Source organism: Oppia nitens, unplaced genomic scaffold (assembly GCF_028296485.1).
Source record: "Oppia nitens isolate AA-2021 unplaced genomic scaffold, nextdenovo-longstitch-racon4-pilon3 scaffold3_pilon_pilon_pilon, whole genome shotgun sequence".
Classification (NCBI taxonomy): Eukaryota; Metazoa; Arthropoda; class Arachnida; order Sarcoptiformes; family Oppiidae; genus Oppia; species Oppia nitens.
Genome location: NW_026533221.1, coordinates 8,075,418 through 8,096,900, shown reverse-complemented (window position 1 = coordinate 8,096,900; position 21,483 = coordinate 8,075,418). Strand labels below are relative to the sequence as shown.

At 20.5% G+C, this 21,483-nt stretch overlaps 1 protein-coding gene across 3 annotated transcripts; it reads right to left on the bottom strand.

Moving 5' to 3' along the window:
- Positions 1-1,408: 1,408 nt before the first annotated feature.
- On the bottom strand, positions 1,409-20,220 carry LOC128958755 (neprilysin-2-like). Of its 3 annotated transcripts, none has more exons than XM_054304675.1 (21): positions 20,037-20,220; positions 6,942-7,075; positions 5,994-6,131; positions 5,845-5,903; positions 5,623-5,725; positions 5,441-5,524; positions 4,926-5,137; positions 4,676-4,855; positions 4,440-4,526; positions 3,865-3,989; positions 3,550-3,772; positions 3,375-3,462; positions 3,176-3,264; positions 2,987-3,090; positions 2,881-2,906; positions 2,699-2,789; positions 2,583-2,625; positions 2,495-2,519; positions 2,296-2,426; positions 1,789-1,854; positions 1,409-1,707 (listed from the first exon to the last, which is right to left on the bottom strand). In XM_054304675.1, exons 1-21 carry the CDS (start codon positions 20,114-20,116, stop codon positions 1,435-1,437), a joined length of 2,361 nt encoding a protein of 786 aa, XP_054160650.1. In that variant the 5' UTR covers positions 20,117-20,220; the 3' UTR covers positions 1,409-1,434. The 3 variants fall into 3 exon arrangements, with proteins under 3 accessions (XP_054160650.1, XP_054160649.1, XP_054160651.1); XM_054304674.1 differs by lacking the exon at positions 20,037-20,220 and adding an exon at positions 8,977-9,141; XM_054304676.1 differs by lacking the exon at positions 20,037-20,220 and adding an exon at positions 7,194-7,248.
- Positions 20,221-21,483: the final 1,263 nt, after the last annotated feature.

Below are 21,483 nucleotides of genomic sequence, written 5' to 3'. Positions count from 1 at the left end.
TCTAAATTTAAACTTAAATATTAATAGATTTTATTATAAATAAAAAGTGTTACTAATTATTAAGATTTATTAATTTTAGACTTAAGTTAATTAATAACTTTTGAGTCTCATATAAAAGTAAAAAATATTATAATATAATAAAATACAACTAAACACATTTATAATTTATATTAATATACAGAATAACACACAGTATACTAAATGTATTAATATTTAGTATTTAATATAAGTGTAGTTTATATGTTATCTTATAAATAATAATGAAATATTAATAAAAAGAAATATAGTTAGAAATTTTCTATAAATCTTTTGATATTTGTTTAACACTAGAAATAACTGTACAAATTATTAATACTGATATTTATTATTAAAAGTTAATATTACAGTAATTTATTAATAAAAATAATGAAAATTCAATAAAAATTTAATAATTTTCTAGATATAATTATTTATTTTTAAATGGAAAGTTAAAATTATAGATTTATTTAATTTAACAGAGTAGTAGTGCATATAAAGAAACTTAAAATTTCTAAATTTAATAATTGTGAATGTATATTTAATTTTATAAAATATTAAAACTAAAAAATTATTCAAGTTTTATACTATAGTTCACATTTGACATTAATTATAAGTATTAATAATACATAATAAGACTGATTTGATTTAATTCATTGATATCATATACAATTATTGTACGATTAAATAAGTTATATTGAAAATATTAACTTATACTACAAAAGTTTAATTTTAATTTAATTTTAAGTAAGCCATAACCAGACTAACTTAACGTTTGTATATTATTTTATTTATTTATAGTAATATTATACTGTATTAGTAGGCAATTAATTCAATTTAGTATTTTAATTTATAACTATTTTTACATAGAATTTAAAATTTTATAATTACAAATAAAAACAAATAATAATAATATTTGCTGTAAATGTGTTAATTAATTAAAGTGTATTGTATAAATAAATTTTCAAATTAAAAATAATACATATATAGATACAATAAAAATATAATATAATGAAAAATAAATTGATGAATTAAATTTAAGTTAAAACGTTAATCTGTTTCATATTAATAGTTGTAATTATAATTATAAACATGAAATTATTATCAGTTATTACAAATTGTATCATCAAATATCACATAATACGACAATTGATTATTTCTAATATGGGATAAATATGATTACATTTAACAAATGATCAGTTGTTTAAGTGACATGAGATTCACAAATATGTGTTACAATGGATTTTACATTCATTAATGTAATTAATATAATTATAATGATATAATATAAATTTTTATATCAACTTATATATAACAATCTGTAAATAAAATGTAATAATTATTTAACACAATGTATTGTAAAATTTATATTATTTATATATTAATACAGATATAATCGGTTAATCAATTATGTATTGATTACCAAACGCTACACTTGGCTTTGGGATTCATGGGTGACCCGAGAGGACAGTTGAATGTTTGTGCAAACTCTGGGACATTAGAGACGGGACCGACCACTCGGAACTGTGCCGGACTGTGTGAGCCCACCTGAACACGTAGTTTCAATACTTCGGGTCTGTATTTGCCGCACCACACGTTGGCCGCACTGATCCAAAACAATTGGTGCGGTGTATACTTGAGTCCGGGCAGTGATTTTTCGGGACCGTGATCTTTGACATATTCCTGATAAGCCTTTAATAATCAATGAATTTGTTTTAATTATTTTATTACAAATTTCCACACAATTAACTTATACTGTATTTGAATACATACTCTAAACGCCTCTTTAATACCTCCGTTGTCCGCAATATTTTCTCCCTGAGTATTGACTCCATTAATCTGTTTTATTGTTATCAAAACATAAACTTTATTACAATTATTGTATTAAATTAAAATAATTAAATTTAATAGCATTTCTTATGCTTTAATAATAATAAATTGCTGTTTTTCTTGATTGCAATTATTATAAAGTAGTTCATTGTCTTATATGGCAATTATATAATAAATGCCATATAATAATTTAATACAAATTTCCGTATCATTTAACAACTATCTAATTTTGGTACAAAAATATTTTAGCGACTAAAGTAATTAAATTTAATTCATGTTATTATTTTATATTCAGTACATAAAACAGGTTAATATTAAAATTAAATGTAATTCATAATTAACCATGTGGAATTTTATTGAAAAAACAAATAAAAACTTATTACTAACAAAATTAGTTTTACAGATTTGATTTAAACCGATAATATAAATAAACCAAATTATTAGACAAACCTGTAGATTATTTTCAGGGACAGTATAGTTGCTGTACTGATCGATAATACATTGGGTCCTATCTTTGAAATTACTATCGGTTTGCGAGTCCCACCAGTTCTTGTTATTGCCGTCTTTATCAAACTGACGGCCTGTATTCACAATAGTTTCATAACTTTAGAAAACAATTAAATATAAAAATAAATTAATAATCTCTTACCTCTATCATCAAAACCATGAGTTATCTAATTAGTTAAAAATTTTAATTATAATAAAATTACAACAGTTTTTTTAAAATTTAATCAAACCTCATGTCCAATCACAAATCCAATTCCACCAAAATTTAAATAACTATAATAATAATAATTTGTTTGTTTGTTAAAAATATAATATAATGTTAAGTTTTATTTAAAATATAAAATACTTAGGTTTATCTCTGCTGAAAAATGACCCTTGTAATATTCCTGCCGGAAACTCTATGCTATTTTCCAGTGCATTATAATATGCATTTACAACTAAATATAAATAAATATTATTTAATATATAAAGAAATATTTAATTTRAATAATAAAACATTTTGATTAATAATAAGTGATAACACCATACCTGCGGCTCTGGCGTGTTTCCTCCAACTTTCAATAAAAGTAAAATTTTATTTATAATTAAAATTAAATTTACCAAAAAAAAAAACATATTATAATATTATACATACTCTCCCTTTAAATTAGGTTTTCTTAATTGATTGAATGCATAGTCAGTAGACCAGCGACGAAGGTTTTGTACATTTTTAAAATAATTATTTGGTTGTAATTCCAACTATTTTTTATAAATATACAAATATTTTATTATTATATTTTAATTAAAATATTTTTTTTTCAATTAAAAGTATATTAATTTTTACATTTTTATATAAGTCTGCAATCTTTTCATTGTCCATCAGTTCATCCGGATATCCAATATATGATGTAATAGCCATTGCTTTATCTTTGGCTTTTTGTAATCAAAAGAAAACAAGTGTTATTTCATAAGTACAGACAAAACAAGTAATATATATATATATAATAAGAATAATACTAATAATAAAAATAATAATAATAAACCTCTTTGTCGTGTTTGTTGGTCCATCCACTCGACTTTGTCTAAAATCTTGAGAAACTCCTTATGAATGTAGTTAACCATATCTAATGCCTAATTAATGAGATTTTTTTTTTGATTAATTTTAATATTCAAGCTTTGAATTTTAAAATATAAAATAGTAATCTTAGTAATACTTACCACATGTTTGCTGTCGCCTTTGAAATTTTGTCTGACATACAGTGATGACAATGCTATACCTAAACTACCGGTCAATGAGGACATGCATTGTTCCCAACGGGGCTCTTCCCGGGCCTGACCAGTGATTACTGTATTGTATTCCTGAGCCAATTCTCTCCATTTTTTGCCCAAAGTTGCAAAAGACTGGAGAACTACTCTCCATAGCATATAATTGGCTAATACTCTGTTATGAAAATATTTCAAAACCAATAATGGTTAAAACAACCATGGTTAATTTTTAAATAATTATAATTATCATCTATAATATCAATATACCGTTTATTTGTTTGTGCGATAAGTGTGTCGACATTACGTATAAAATTGGGAACATTTACTATAATCTCTTCCTTATCAGTAACCGAATCACTCAATAAATTATTGAAGTATTTACTCCATTCAGTCTGTATTATAAACATTTTAATTCAAAATTATTTACATATATTTTTCATTTTCACTTTTCTTAAAATTGTTTTTTTTTATCAAAATGTAATCATTTTTATAAACAAAATAAATATAGTTATGTTTAAAATATTGATTAACATATTTTAATAATTTTACAAAATATAATATTAAAAAATTGCTTTCAAAATTTTGATTAATAATAAGTCAAATATATAGCAAACATACTGTACTTATGATTAATAAAATTTATTACTTATGAATTGTAACTTAATTATTATTTAATATTTAACTAGTGTTTTTATAAAAACATTTTTAAAAATTTGTTTAATCACATTTTAACCTAAACTACATGTATAATATTCAAATGATTAAAATAAAAAAAGTTATTATAATCTAAATATAATAAAATATTAGTTTGTTTGATATATTTGGGGCTAATATAGTCATACCTTTGGTGCTAATTGTGCCACTTTTGTCAAATTCATTTTGTTGTACAACAAACTTATGTTACGCCTCTCCTCCCGCGGCAATGAATACTATAAGATAAGTCATAGAAACATAGAAAATAAAATAAAATAAAAATAAACTTTTTTTTTAAGTTTTGAAATATTGTTGAAGAGAAACATTAAGATGAAATGATGGGTTAAAACAAAATTGAAGTCATAATTAACGTTAAATGACTAACATTTGCCAAAACTGTTTCAAAATTTAATGTCTCCAACATTTCTTCTTCAGCTGAACTCCTATTTGCACCCAAAATAACGGCGCTCTCAACCATCAGCTTATAATATCCGGCGACTGCCGTGTCATTCAATCCGCGCAACAAATAGCTTCTGTCGGGCATTCCTAACGACGCCTGATCTAACTGTCCCATCAATTAAATATATGTTATTAATAAATCATATTTTTTAGTTTATAAATATATTGATAATTACATCAATTATGTGTTGAGTGTTGTTTCTGAAATCAGGTGTCACCGATAGATCCATGAGTACGTCGTGACTAAAACCCAGTTTTCTAAACTCAATCAACATCTGTAACCAATCAAACTGGTCTTCTTTCCAGTCCTTACCGACCAATACGGGCCAACCGCCCAAACTGTTTAGTATTGACAGTAATGGAGTATTTCCCACTTTTTCAATGTCGGCTACAATTTTGATTATTATATCATAATTTAAAGCAAAAAAATTACAAAAATAAAACAATTGTAAAAATAAATAAAATAGATTTATCGTTAAAACAATTTTAAGCAATAAAATATGAAAAAATATCATAAATTAAAAAGAAGTTTTCATCAATAATTATAACGAGTTAGTGGAAAACGTCAACAACAAAAAAGTCATAAATTGTTACTATTTTTATTTATTTATTACTTTTTTGAAAAAATGTTCTAAATTTACCATGATCAAATATTATTATAATTGTATGCAAAATGTAAATCTATATTTACCTAAATTCATACATGACTTATACATATTTCGGATTTTTGTAAAAAAGTTGGGCTCATTATCTTCGGCCGGCAATTCAACCAAAACTATATTTTAATATAATATTATTATTTTTATTATCAAATTGATATAAAACTCATAAATAGAATATTTAGACAATTATATGATATTTTTATTACATTACCTCTAAGTTTATTATTGAGTTCGTCCTGAAGTAATGAAAATACAGAGACCGATGTCTTGTCATCGGGAATGACCTGATTGTCGACCCAACCACCGCATGCAAACTGACAGATATTGTATATAAAAAACAAACAAAAAAAACAAAACATAAGTATAATTCATAAATGACTTTTACAAGTGTTTTCCTGTAAACTAAATTTTGAAACAACAAAAACCCACTTACTTTGTAAAAGTCATCGCACGGCGAGACCTTTTCATTGATGTTTTTGATTAATTCTGCGGCTAATTAGCCATAAAAATACATACAATTTAAAAAAAGTCACTAAATATAAAATAAATACAAAATTTGTGAGCAATGGATGAAAAAAATACCTGCTTTGACACAACCGGGTGTCAGACAGACATCGTTATCGTTAATATTTTGTATTGAATTAGCGCTCAATTGAATGGCTTCACTATCTTTGACTAGTTGTTCGGCCGTCGGCCTCAAACTCGATGACCCGCGCGATCCTGTTTTGACACAAAAATATTTTTTTTTTCAAAATTTAACTCAATTTAATTCAAAATATCATTTTTCAAAATGCTATAAATTTTTTATGTTTGATAATTATGCATATTATGCTTATATACAGTATATATTTAAATTAAAAAACAATAAAACAAAATTTATTTACTAAAAAATACAAATTGAATTCTATAGTATTAAACATTAATAATTTTTTAAAATGTTTATTTAAATAATTTATCGATTATCGCAAAAAATACTTACTTTATTTCATGCAATAAATTATATAATTTAAATCAAAAGAATTTCAACTTTTATAATTAATAAACTCAAAAAAACAAAAATATTAGTGTAAATATATTTTATAATTTAAATGCAATAATGTATGTGTAAAAATGTCAGTTATATAATAAAATATTTTATTCATATTATAATGTATATTAACAGTTTGTAATTGTAATTATCTAAACAAATACACTAAAAATGTGAGTTATTTAAAATATAAATTATAATAATTTACAAAATATATTAATTTCTTATAAAAAATGTATATTATTTATATTTTTTATTTATACTTCTATTATATAATTTGCATTTACGTTGATAATGTGATTAATGATTATTAAAACATTAGCTCAAATTCTTGCGATAAAATTTTTTGATAACAGTTTTTTTAATGTAAAACACTTATATATTAAAACTGTCAAAACGTTACAATTAATGATAGATTACACAAATTACTTAAGACTTAACTTATATCTCACTTATCCTATAATGAAATACCGCTATAAAGAGTACAATGAAAGACAACAAACCTAATTGGCTTTGATAGTGATATCCGATGAAAGCCAATGCAAAAGTCATGGCAATACACATGACTAGGGCTATGACAGCAATGGCACAAAGGGATCGCTCCATCCTTGTCCTCCTATTCCACCAGGGTGGGTTCCTTCAAATATATAYATTATATACATTATATACATGGTCAATTGGTCTAATTTTACATAATTATTGACACAAATAATATTATTAAAACGAGTAGACATTGTATAATAAATGTATCTAACTTTGAATTGTCAACCATAATAAATATCGTCGACTCTTTACTTAGAGTCTCTCTCAACAACTGTTTTTGCATTTTTGATGTTTTCATTATTTATAATTTAAAATAATAATAATAATAGTAATAATTATAAACAATAATATAAACAAATTATTCAATTTTGATTGACACTTCACATATTAATTTTTATTTTTAGAATAAATCACAGGTAAAAGTAATTTTTTAAAACTTGCACTAAAAAATTCTAAAGTAAAAGTATTCTTAGATCTAAAAAATCAATTTAAAAATAATTAATTGTAATAAATTGTAATAAATTTTTACAATCACTTGAATTGAAAGCAGGTTTTCATAAGATGCACTCATCAAATATCAAATTAAAACTTTGTTTTTCTTATATTTACAAAAATATTTCTATTAATAAGTGGTCCATAAAGCGCTGATTTGGCACAAATGGCAAATGAAAAAAAACAATTTTCAAGTGATGGCTACATATCCGATACAAATTGCTTTTATATATTATATTTAAAAAGTACTAAAATATAAAGAAAATTATTAGATTTTATATTTTTACAAAATTGAGTTTTCAGTAAATGTTTTATTTTATTGCAATATATATGCAATAAATTATTTTATTATATTTTCTTTACAATATTTTCGTAACACAAAAACTATATGATGTGCAAAATTTACATTACATGAAACAAAAAAAAATGATAAGTTATTAGAAATATCAAAATTATCAATTGGTTTCAAAATATATAAAAACTATTTTCAGTATTGGTGATTGTAATTAACATAATAATTTTTAAATTATATTTTTATTAATTTTTTTTACTAAACTTAAAGTTATAGTTTTCACCGATATCATTAGCAATTTATTAAAAATAAATTTAAAAGTTCACTTTTTACAGTTTATCATAGTGCTGAATATAAGCAAAATATTGTACAACATATGATTTAAAACTATAAAATACAGACACATTTAAAAAATATTCAATTTATATACTGTATATATAATCACATAAAAAATAAAAACATAAAAAAATATTTAATATATCAATTTATATAGTATATACACTATTTGTTTACTTATTGCACAAAATCAATAATTCATATAAAATCATATATCAGTATTAAAAAAATAAAATAAAATATCGATATAATACTATAAGGCAAACACATAAAAATCAGTAAACTTTTTAATACAACGAATCTGTTTTTAGTTTCAATATTGAGTAATGTATTAGTAATATAAATGCAATAATCAGAAAACGAAAACAAATTAATTTTTCAATGTATAACTGTTTGAAGATTTTATACCCAATTTAGTTTAAATAAACATAAATAAAAATTTGTGAAACTCTATATTACTACTGCAAATGATCTTACAATCGGTCTTAATTTGCTATCATATCAGTAGTCATAGAAATTATATTAAATAATAATAATAATAATAATGCAATTATGTAATTCATAAGATTAGACCATACCATACAACACATGTGAATAAATACAGAGATAAGAAATCTATAATATTATTTAGATAATTAAAATTGTATAATTGTTATTTATTATATAAATAATAAAAAACTAAATAATATTAATATCATAATAAATGATATAATTAATTAAAATTTTTATAGTTGTCAGTCTAAATTAGTTGTAAAAGTATTCATATCAGTAAATAAATAAACGAAATTGATATAAATTGTCTAAAAAATGCCAGTAAATAGTTTTTTTATTATTATTTTTATAATAATAATCTAAATTTATATACAAATACTTACCACCAAAGATATGTCTTCTTTATCGGTCGCAAATTATTTGATGTCTTTTTGCCGTTTTGTGTCAGTGGTATTAAACTAACCACCGATGGCGGGGCACTCACTGGACTGGTCGACATTGTCTGAGACATTTCAATTTGATTGATAGTCATTGTTGTTGAGATTCAAATCAGATATAATTCAACAAAATTTTTTGTTTTATGTATTCATAAATCTTATAATATTAATATTTAGCGTTAATTCAGTTTTAATATATAAGTTTTTTTCAATTATTTTGTGAATATTAAAAAAACAAATTCTATCCACTTTTGAATCTTATAGGGAAAACACCTTTGAATGAAAGGGTTAATAGAAAGTGATTTCCAATTAAATGAATGTCAGATAAATCATGTATTATATCTATATGTAAGTCATAACAGATATTTTTATCACAATAGGAGACCCATTGTTGACGGCATTTACTATAGATATCACACAATTTCGGACTATTTATTGAAACTGTGACTAACTTTGTTGAATCAAAACAACAACTCGTTGTATACATGATTTGTGGTCACAAACGTTATTGCATTTCAAAGAGGAGGTGACCCACAAAATAGTTGATTAGTCCATCACAAGAGACAACCACTCGAGCACTAAGAGATTATGATTGAAACAAATCATAATATGAACAGAGAGTGAGTTAGTGAGTAAAAGATAAGGAGAGGGAGAGAGAGAGATTTGATGCACATTTTTATAACTAATAATAATAGATATATAATAAATTATATTAAATTTGTTGAGTCTGTCACATACGTTAAACTGAAGTAATAATACTTAAGAGAGAAGTTAGAAAAGTTCATACCTTATCTAATTGTTCTCAAAAAAGTAATAAAAAAATGACATATAATAAAAGTGGACAATAACTTAGAAATATATTAATCACATATTATTGATAAAGAAAGTGAAGTGAAATATCAAACATGAGATTAGTTAACAAACATTTATTGGGTTTTGAGTTCAAACTTTTTGCACATTTAAAGCTTAACTATAAATAAAACAAAACAATTGAATCAAAACGAAAGAGGAATTAAATAGTTTGCTGGGATTTGTGTCAATTAAATGTCGTACAAATATTGTGGTGTCGATCCCACTATATATTAAATACATGTATTAGGCTTTTAAGTAAAGTTAATAATCAGAGAAAAGCCTATAAGGAATTAAAACAAGTAAATCATTCAATGATTTAACGTTTAGTTTGTGGACTAAAAAAGTTGTCAAAAGTATATATATATGTATGAGTAGTAAAAACTTTGACTGTTGTCGGATAAACTGTATTTTCACGCTATATATACCTAATAAACGACTTTTACATTACACTAACTTTTTTGTCGCACACAAATCGTCATCAAATTTTCTTCCCAATGGTTTGCTATATATCAATAATTGTTGCAAAACTTCAAAATTACAACAAATTTTTGTTACATTTTTAAATTTTTCATTATAAATAAAATAAAAGCTACAATATATTTAAATTAAGTAAAAAGAGTAATTGTATAGATTTTTAATGAATTTAATGGCAACGAATAAATTGCTTATTATTTGTCAGTAAATGTTGTGTTATTTGATTTTAAATCGTTTGCACAGTTGTATAGAGAGTTGTGTTGCAAACAGAGAGACACATCACTGTATAAATAGCTTATATTATTGAGTACTGGATTTAATAGTTGAGTTCAACCATAAGCCACACAACACTTTACATGCAAACAGAGCTCTCTATTAGTATACAGAATATGACCAGAATTTTGCTAATATTAGAGTTTGTATTCAAATTAATCAATTATATCAAACAAATTGTACAAATATAAAGCCCGGGGCTATAATTAGACTAAATTTAAATTATATTTTCTCATTTTGATTCATTATGAATAATAATTTTCTTTATAATTAAAACAATGTTTTAAAAGTATTATTTTAAAAATAAAATTTGCAGTTTTAGGTAAATCTGACTTAATATAAAAATATAATTTTTAATAGATAATAAAAAATATTATACATTAATTAACATTATAAATCAAACAAAATAATTTTTAAAAATATTTATTATAATTTCAATTTACATTTTTATAATTTGCATTTAATTTGTATGCAAAATGACAAATTATTGTTAATATTTTATTATATGTAAATTAATAAATGCTTATAAGTATACTATCAATTTAATAAAATTTTAGTAAATTTGCATATGCTAATTATTATTAATATTATAAATTTAAAAATTACTTGAAAGTATTTATGATTTATTCATGTTAGTAAATTCAATTAAAAATATTAATTATGTCTTATGTCAAATAAATAAACACACATTTAAGACTGAATTTTTATATATTGATAATAAAAAACTAACCATTGTTTAACACTATCTAATTATAAGCTATTATAATTTATAGCTATTTAATAAATGAATAAGTTTAGATTGATATTACTCATTATATTTTTTCAGATAAAGTTACAGATATTTAGTCTTTTTTCAAATGATTATAAAAACAATAAATATCTGCAGAGAATATAATAAAAGCAATAGATATTTTTTGAAATTAAATTTGAAATAATTGTTGTAAAATAACCAAAATTTTATATAAAAATTTAAATATAGATCTAAATTAATAATAAATATCAATTAAACAAAAGTCTTTACATAAGAAGTTTTGCATAAATGATGTTAAATATTATATAAGAAATAATTACTAAACTTAATTTAATCATCCAATATATAAATTCTTATGAAAATCATATTTAGATGATATTTTTAGATATAAACAAAATAATGAACAGTATATGTATAGATACAGTAAATCTAAAACAATATTTGTATATTTAAGTCATTAAAAAAGTAATTATCCTAATAATAAATTATCATTCAAATTCTCTTTTTATAATTATATAAAATTGTTATTTTATCTTATATTAATGTCATATTGAGTTTATAAAATATTTTCAGTACAATAATTTGAAATAACTTTTGCAATTTTATTAATATACAGTATTTAAAAAAATTGTAAAATTATAAAAATCAATATTTATAAAAATCAATTATTTAAATAATATTAATTACTAAATTACTATAAAASATAATACCTATACATATGTTAAATGTTTTTTGTTTGTTTGTTTAATGTTATACGTACTACTAAACCCATTATTTTTTAAATTATTTAATATTAATATTACTAATGATATATTTTCAAAAAATATAACTATTTATACTACCGTTATTACATTTCAATTAAAATCCTACTTAAATCAGTACTTCAACTATAAATTATATATTATTTTACATTATAAAATATAAAAAGATTAATATTTATTTATATTTTTATTAGTCTAATTGAATATAATAATAATAATCTTTATCGATTATAACACATTGATCATAAAATAATTTTTTTAATTTATTTAATTAATCTAAAATTATGTAATAAAATAATAAACTAAAACTTTGATAAAAAAATTCAATAAAAATTCATTACAATTATTAATAAATTAAATTTACCAAAATTTGTTTCATCTCTGATATTTTTTTAGTTAATTCCAAATATAAATTAAAAATATTAATAATTCAATAATTTAATCAGATTTAAAGTATTAATTTTTATATTGATTGTTATTTATTAAATATGATATAATAAACTTATTGAATGCAATAATTTTATTTTATATCTTTACTTTAATGATTAATGTTTGAACAATTATAATTGTAATTCATTCAACATTTAATCAAATATTACATAACGATAATTACCGGTTATTAAACATATGTTATAATAATTTCAATAATAACAAAATGCTTTATTATATCTCAATTTAAAAACTATTCAAATATGAATCACAAATATGTATAATACAGTATAACATTTATTTTATATATATTATTTTGTTTGTAATACTATATAAATTTAGTTATTTAAATTATTTTGTTAAACTCTTTCATGAATTATCTAATAATGCATCTTAATTAAATTAATTAATTATAATTATAAATATAAATATACAATAACATCATTTTATTTTTAAACATTTTAACTATAAATAATAATAACACCATATGAAGTAACATCTAACTATACAATGTATAATTATCATACTTTAAATTTAATAATGAAAAATAATTTTAAAATTGCTTAATTGTAAGACATTTTAAGATTATAAATAATTTAATATAAAAAGATAAAATTATTTTAATATTACATTTGTTGACCATGACCATTAAACTAAAAATAAAATAATATAATGTAATACAGTACTGTATTTATATTTGCATTGTCCCATTTGTATATAAATTATTATTAATGATTTATGAATTAACATAATAAAATTAATAATAAATTTRTATAATATTTTTACAATCGATTACTAAACATGTAATTAATCAATATTTAAATTATCTGTAGTTTATTTATAAACACCAGGATTTGATATCAATAAAAAAAACTATCAGTTTTATGATAGCTTTTAGCTAAATAGTAGATAAAGTTTTGTATATTTTGTTTTAAAAAGAGTTAAATCTTAGGGTCGATGACATAACGGATATAACAAGTTTTTAATAATACTAATTACAAATACAATTTTAGCATTATTAATTTTTCAATAACTATATTAAAATAATATCTGCTATACTTATTAAAAATTAAACATCTTTATGTTAGACAGTAGTTTAAATTTATATATATATAATTTTTAAAAAAAATTCTTTTATAATAGTATTAAATCAAACTAATAATTAAAATTGATTAAATCTTATTGAATCATCAATATATTAATTAGTATAAACTCTATCGAAATGCATCGTAATTTATACTTGTATATAATTTTGATGAAATCAAATTAAATATTTTTAGCTTAATTATTACAAAAATAAGTTTATTAATAAATTATAAAAATGTTTTGCTAAATATCATACAAACTATTATATTTTTCATTTACTATTTGTTGAATGATAAAATCTAATAAAGAGATAATCTGTTAATTTACTATTTTTATGAAATATTTATWATAAATTTTATATTTCTTTATTGCAATTATAACTATTAAACTAAGTAAATTATTTTTAAATGTCTGAATATAATAATTAAAATATTTAAATAAAATACATTTAAAAATACAAAAATGCCAATTTATTCAAATTTTATTTATAAAAATAAAATAATAATGTTTGATCTATGTATATAAATTAAAAAGTTATTAATAATAATTATATTGAAATAAAATAAATGTCATGTAAAGTACATAATTAAAATAATCATCAAAAAATTATTACAGATATATTAGATATTTAGTGTTTAAACAATACATCCTTTTAATACATTATTTGAAAAAATAAATATTATTATTATTAGTGTGTTTTAAAATATACAACATTATAAATATATTTATAACTATATAATTAAACTAAACAACAAATGTCATTAAAACGTGACTTTTATATAGATTAGTGAAAAAACATAAAAACGTTATGACATGAATTTTTATGCAATTTATTTATTGTATATAATATTTGATGCTGCTAAGTTAGTTAAATCTAATCAATATTTACAATCAAAATATAAACATGAAATAAATATAAAATAAACTTATATTTATATATATTTAGTGAATTTAATTTAAAAATAAAACAAAAATAAATGGAAAATTTTTAGAAAATATTTAAAAGCGTCATTTAATGAGAAATAAAATTATTTTTTTTAAATTTGCGATAAATAATATTTGTCTTAATTATACTAAACTTTAAAATTCATAAAGTGTCATCATAAACCTTGATTTTTCTAATTACTAAATTAAAACATTTAACTAATCAAATATATATATATATATATATATATATAAATTAATTTTAGAAATTATAGTTTTCAAAAATTTTTGTTAATATTTTTTTATATAATAATATAAACTGCAAATATTTTTTAAACATTTTGTTTAATAATGTTTCAAGCATTCAAATTAAGCACTTTATTAGTACAATAGTACTAATTACTGACACATTGTGACATTTTTAATAAGAGAAAACATTATTATGCAAATAATAATATTCAAAACATTATCATTACTTAATTTAAATATATTTATCACACATGAGTTAATCTAAAGAAAATTTCAATTTATTTATATATTAAAAGTTTCAAAATTAAACTATTATTTAGCTTTCTTCATTCAAATCTACTAATGTTTATTAAAAATAATACAATTAAACAAATGTTTAAAATAGTAGTTTACAAATAAATATGAATATAACTTATGTCCTATAAATCCTTGACATTAATATTCATATTGGATGCTCTTCATGTATTGTCAATTTAATAGCATTATATTTTAACATTATTATAACATTATTAAAATTTAATATATCTTATAAAATATATAACTTTTTACAGAAAAATATAAATTTGAACATTTTGTGCAGTTTAAGATATTATATATAGTATATAATTTTAAATATATAAAAAATAATAATTTAATATAAAACAGTAATAATAATATATATTGAATATATTATATAAAACGTTTAACAAATCAATCAAAAGTTAAAATATAGGGTATAATTGACAATATAAATTATATATACTTATACAGTATATTGCAAAAAAAGGGTGTATTTTAGGGGGTTTTAGTTTTAATTTCTTTATTAGAAGTGGGAAGTAATTTATCAAAATAACAACAAAACTAATAATACAAATGTATTGTCAATTTTTATTACAAACACTTATGCAAATCATAACATGTTTTCATTTAATAATAACGAATATATTAATTTATTTATTTAGTTTTTCATTGAGAATATTACTTTATAATAAAGCTTCTGAATTTTAATTTTTATTTAGCATTAATATTATATTTATTGTTTAGCAATCAAATTAATCATAAACTTATAGTTTATCTTAAATAAGTAATTATTTTTATGGCTTAAATAATTTTATTTTTATTTAAAATTGGAATTTTATTATAATTACTATTGTCTATATATTAATTTTATTTATATTACGTTTAAAATATATAATTCAATGAAATTATTTTATTTTACGTAATTGCTTTATGTAATTATAATATTTTATTTAATAGTTGATTTAACATAAATTTTATTTAATAATAGATTTATTAGTGATTAATATTTTTAAGAGACATAAAATATCTCATCTAATTGTTTATAAAATGGAATAAATTATATACCGATATAAATAGTGATGTTTTTAATTAATTAATTTTTAAATGAATAAATTTTAGTACCAATTTGCAAGATTTGAATATAAATAAAATTTATCTATTTGCCCAATAATAATTTAATAAAATATTATATAATAAATGTTATTTTAATAAGCTTTCTAGAAATTTTATGTTATTTGCAATTATAAAATGTATAAACATTTTGTAAATAATTAAAAATATGTCTGTGTTTTTGTTATTAAGATCACTGATCAGATATATTATACTTAAATAAATTCAGTACTAAATTGATAACCAAAATATTTTTGTGATATATCAGCGATTATTTGATTTTATAGCATTAGTTATAAATATCCAGATATAATAGATCCAATATAAAAATCATTACATTTATTGCAATATCATAACAAAATATTTAGTGTAACTCAATTGAATTATTGCTGATTTTAGTGATATTTATTAATTAATTGTTACACTCTTTGAATTATTAAAATATTAAAAATTAATATTAATTTAACAAACACTGACTTCCCGTATGACTTACAGCACTTGTGATTGATTTTCCAGTTATTAGGTTTATATAAAAAAAACTGATAAGTGATCAGCAAATGTAAGTCACGAGTTGCTGTTATAAGTTGTTGTCATAAAATGAGTTAATTTTTTAAATAAAATTACTAAAAATATATCTACACTGACAACATGGTTAAATCTATATAATTGTGCAACAATATATATAATTTCCTCTTTTATTATTATTACCTAAAGCAAAAAATAATGTTTAAACTATGAATGTATTATCAAATTAATAGATTAAAATGTTTTTTGATTTAAATATGAGGATATCATATTTCAATATTGTTAAGTGATTAGAGAGAGAGAGAGAGAGAGAGAGAGAGAGAGAGAGAGAGAGAGAGAGTAATAATCATTTAAAATAAAAAAGTAATCAAAAATATAACTATTATATTTCTTAATAAATTGTTTGGTAATTTTTTTTAATTAAAACACTCTTTTAAAAATCAACGTTCATTCATAGCTTCCCTTAATTACAACAATTGTAAAAAACAATTTCTATTTTTAATTTGCCTAAAACGGAAATTACAAAATAATTAATAATTGATTTTTATAATCACAAAATATAATATGTATTTAATAATAATTATTTTTATTTGTAAAAAATCAAATATATAAGTTAGTTATACAGTGCAAAATATTAATTTAAGCTGCATAAATATAATTTTATTTAACAAAAATAAATGTATAATAATATTTTTGATGTTTGTATTTGAATAACTGCATCTGTAAAGTAAAGTATAGTAAAGTACATTATATACAATATTTAAGTTAGTTTTAAAGCTTAGCTTTGAAACGGACTTATATTTGTTATTGTTATATACAATGTTTTACATTCATTGAGTATAGTATTATGTGTGAACCGGTACTGATGAGACACAACACACCTGAATCCACTGATATTGTTATCCGCAATGTGTATGCATAACGACATACTGTATTTGCTTTTGTAATTTTTAACACTTGTTTTAAAAATATAGATAATATAGTTGACAAAAGTTTTATCTATATTATATAATATTAAAGCTTTTAAAAATTACAGTATAAATGATTTCATAATAAAAGTGTTTAAAAACAATTAAAGATTTAAAAATAAAAGCTGAAAGAAATTTTATTAACTTTAGAAAAATATTAATATTAAATGACAATACCGGGCGTTACGTGCATTCATTTAGGTTTTATTTTGTAAAACAATTATATGATATTTTTTAATTGTAAGATTATATAATATACAGTATTTGATGAAACATTTTTATAAAAATAATAACTAAAAACTCATAGAAATGCCATTCCCTTCATAAGTACTTTTGTAGATTTGTCCGTTCATTGACTTAAAGATCTTATTTTCATTATTTTAATTTTAAGCTCAAATTGAATATCTGTTGTAATAGACAACAAGATTTCAATTATTTGTCTTATTTACATAATTCCGATTAATAATAAAGTTTTATAATTGCTTTACTAAAGTTTTAACCCATAGTTATCATAACTAATGCATATTTTATTTCATAAACAGCATATTTATATTATACAGTAAATTTTAAACTATAATATCATTATTTTGTAAACTTTCAAAAATTACTTAATTGTAATATAATATTTTTGTAAAATAAAAATATTTTTGTACGATAGATGCATAAATTATATTAATTTATATCTCACAATACATTTCCTTTACCTAATAATAATTTGTTATTTTTGAAAAACTTCTAATGTCTGTAGTTATTGTTAAATATTAAACATATATAGGAAGCAAAAATTAAGCAAAATTTAGTTGTCGACACTAGAGATCAAACAAATCGTTGACATCAAAACATAACACTATTTATTTGTTAAACAACTTTTTTTTATATCATTATAATAATGATTGCATTAAATAAGGAAAAGAAATGAAGAGTTGAATAGTGAGAGGAATGGGATTGGGATTGGGATCAGACATCTCTCTCTCAAAACGTTAGCTTTGAATTCAAACGTCAAAATATAATTGTATTCATATTCAAAATATTTAAATAAAATTTTATTACTGTATTTATATAAAGTTAATGTATATCATAACAAGGCATAAAATTACTGTAAATATTACTTCTTTTGATTAAAACGTGATTTTCATAAATGCAAATTGTTATGCAAATTATGGTATAAAATAAACGAAATCTTGTTTAATATTACAAATCAGTTTACACATCAATCATTTGTTTTAATTATAATCGTGTTATTTATTTTAATATAATTTATTGCCAATTTGTCATTATATTTTAAATTATAATTATTGCATTTTAATTATTATTCATTAATATATTTTTATCATTTCAATTCAATTTGATTGTAATGTATCACTGAAACTTCCCTATGAATTAACAATTAGACACAATTAATATTAACAATAATTTTTCCAGTAATACAAAGCTAATATTATAATAACTTTTATAATAAAAATACTAAACAAAATATAATACAATTACTTTAGTTTTTAATATTGTATAATAATTAATTTTTTAATATAAAATTATCACATTTAATATTTTAAATTATCTAATAAAAATAGAGTTTATTATAAGATTATATGTATATATATATAGATATATTTAGAATCTAAAAATTATTATATTTTTGTAAAGATTTTAAAATAAGTTAAATTGTTGTCACGCTGTTTACACTTTAGAAATAAAAATTAAATGTTATTTATAAACTAATAGATACATCATAATTGCAAAAACATAACATTTAAACCAAAAACTAAAAAACTAAAACCACATCATTTATTAAATAAAATTATTTAATGTTTTAGTATATCAAAAATATCATTATTATCGTTTGTCTAATAGTGCGTTAAAAAATAATTGTATTTTATTAAATTTTACAATGAAATTGCTATAAATATTATTAGTTTCAATGCTTTCAACAAAATAAACGCTTAATGCATAAAGTATTAGTAATTTTTTAAAATACTGTAAATTATTTATAGACTAATGTGTTACAAAATTTAGACTCGAATTGAATTATTATTATTATATATAATAAACTTTTTTATATTATTATTTAATTTATTGTTTTTTAGAAATGTTTTTACAATTATATATAATTTGTAAATATTTTTGCTTTTAAATAAATTAATAATGACAATACCTTATAATTAACAATTTAATAAATATAATTGATAATTAATATAAATTTACTACTAAAATAACTACAATAAATAATGTTATAATTAATAAAGTTAATTAATATAATATAAATATTGTTATATTCTATATAATAGTATATAATTATTAAAATATTTATCTAAATGTTGTCAATACCTGAACTTTTCGATGTGATCCGTGTGGGCACTCGTTAAAGTCAATTGACTTTGTGTCACGTGATTCGGATGATTAGGCATTTCGGGATATCATCAATGGATCAAATTTATAATTGACAGGTCGTTAGTTAAATATTATGGATTAGTGTTCGTAAAATTTTTACTTTAATATTATTTACTATTTGTGAATATAATTTGGATTTAAACACAAAAACAAATCTTATTTTTGTCAAACAGTTATTAACTGAGAGACCACTTGAAGAAGTATTGAACACAAAAATTGTCACCAAAAGAGACTGAGAGTGTCTTAATTAATGGCCATCGACTGGTTATATGAGTAGATGATGACAATTGTCGTTAAGATTGAAAGCAAAAGTTAAATAATTATATTGTAATGAAATGTAAATTCACTAAACTTTTATGTTTGTGTGAGAGAGACAAGTGATTCGCACGGATTGTTGAGAGTTAGTGAAAGCTTATAAAGCATTTGCAGACAAACGACTGGTTATGCCGTACTGTCGGCGTTCATGTCCTCAATAGTTATTTAGTGTTTACTATAAATGCAATAAACGGACAACTTTTATATATGTGAGACAAAATCGAGAGAAAAATATAAAATAAAAAATTTAACAGATATTGGCTTTAGTCTAACTGAATGGCATTGATTGGTTAGTGTCTACACTAACAACCTGTTGGGTAACATCTGGCGTATCGGCGCTACAAACGAGTTATCTCTATAATTGTTATTATTATTATTATTATGAATTTTATTATTATATAAAACACAGAATCTATAGTAGAGTAAAGTTTTTTTCGGTGATTTGTTTGGAGAATAGAGAATTGACTTTCAATTGAATCTGTTGTCACTTTTGACTGTCACTGATATGTGCACTGAAAAGGATGTTCACTAAAAAAACACACCACAGTATAGCAAACAAGCATTTAATACAATACTACTGTTCCTCCCAATTAATAAAGCTGTGCCAATCACTCTCAAATAACAACAACTAATATTTAGATTATTATAATTATTGAACTAAAATCATTGAAAAATTAAAAATATATTATACCCAATTATATCAAATTTAAATATATATGATTTAGAAAAAATCAATTGTAATTTTATGTTAACAGTATAATATAATACAGTATAAAACTATTGTCTTCAATGTTTGTATTGCCTGCATATCTTCATATATGAAATAAATTGAGTTAATAAATATAATTATTTCTATTTTCTTATATTATTTGTTTGATAATTTCATTTTTCTTTATAAATAACAAAATTTTTATTTATATGTTACAATTACTGTCTTTATATAAAATAGATATAGATTTAATAAATTTAGACAAAAATATTTTGTAAGTAACTGTATTAATATTGTTATAATATTTTTTCTAATTATATTTCACTGTTAAAACAATAATTTATTTTTGTATTTTATAAA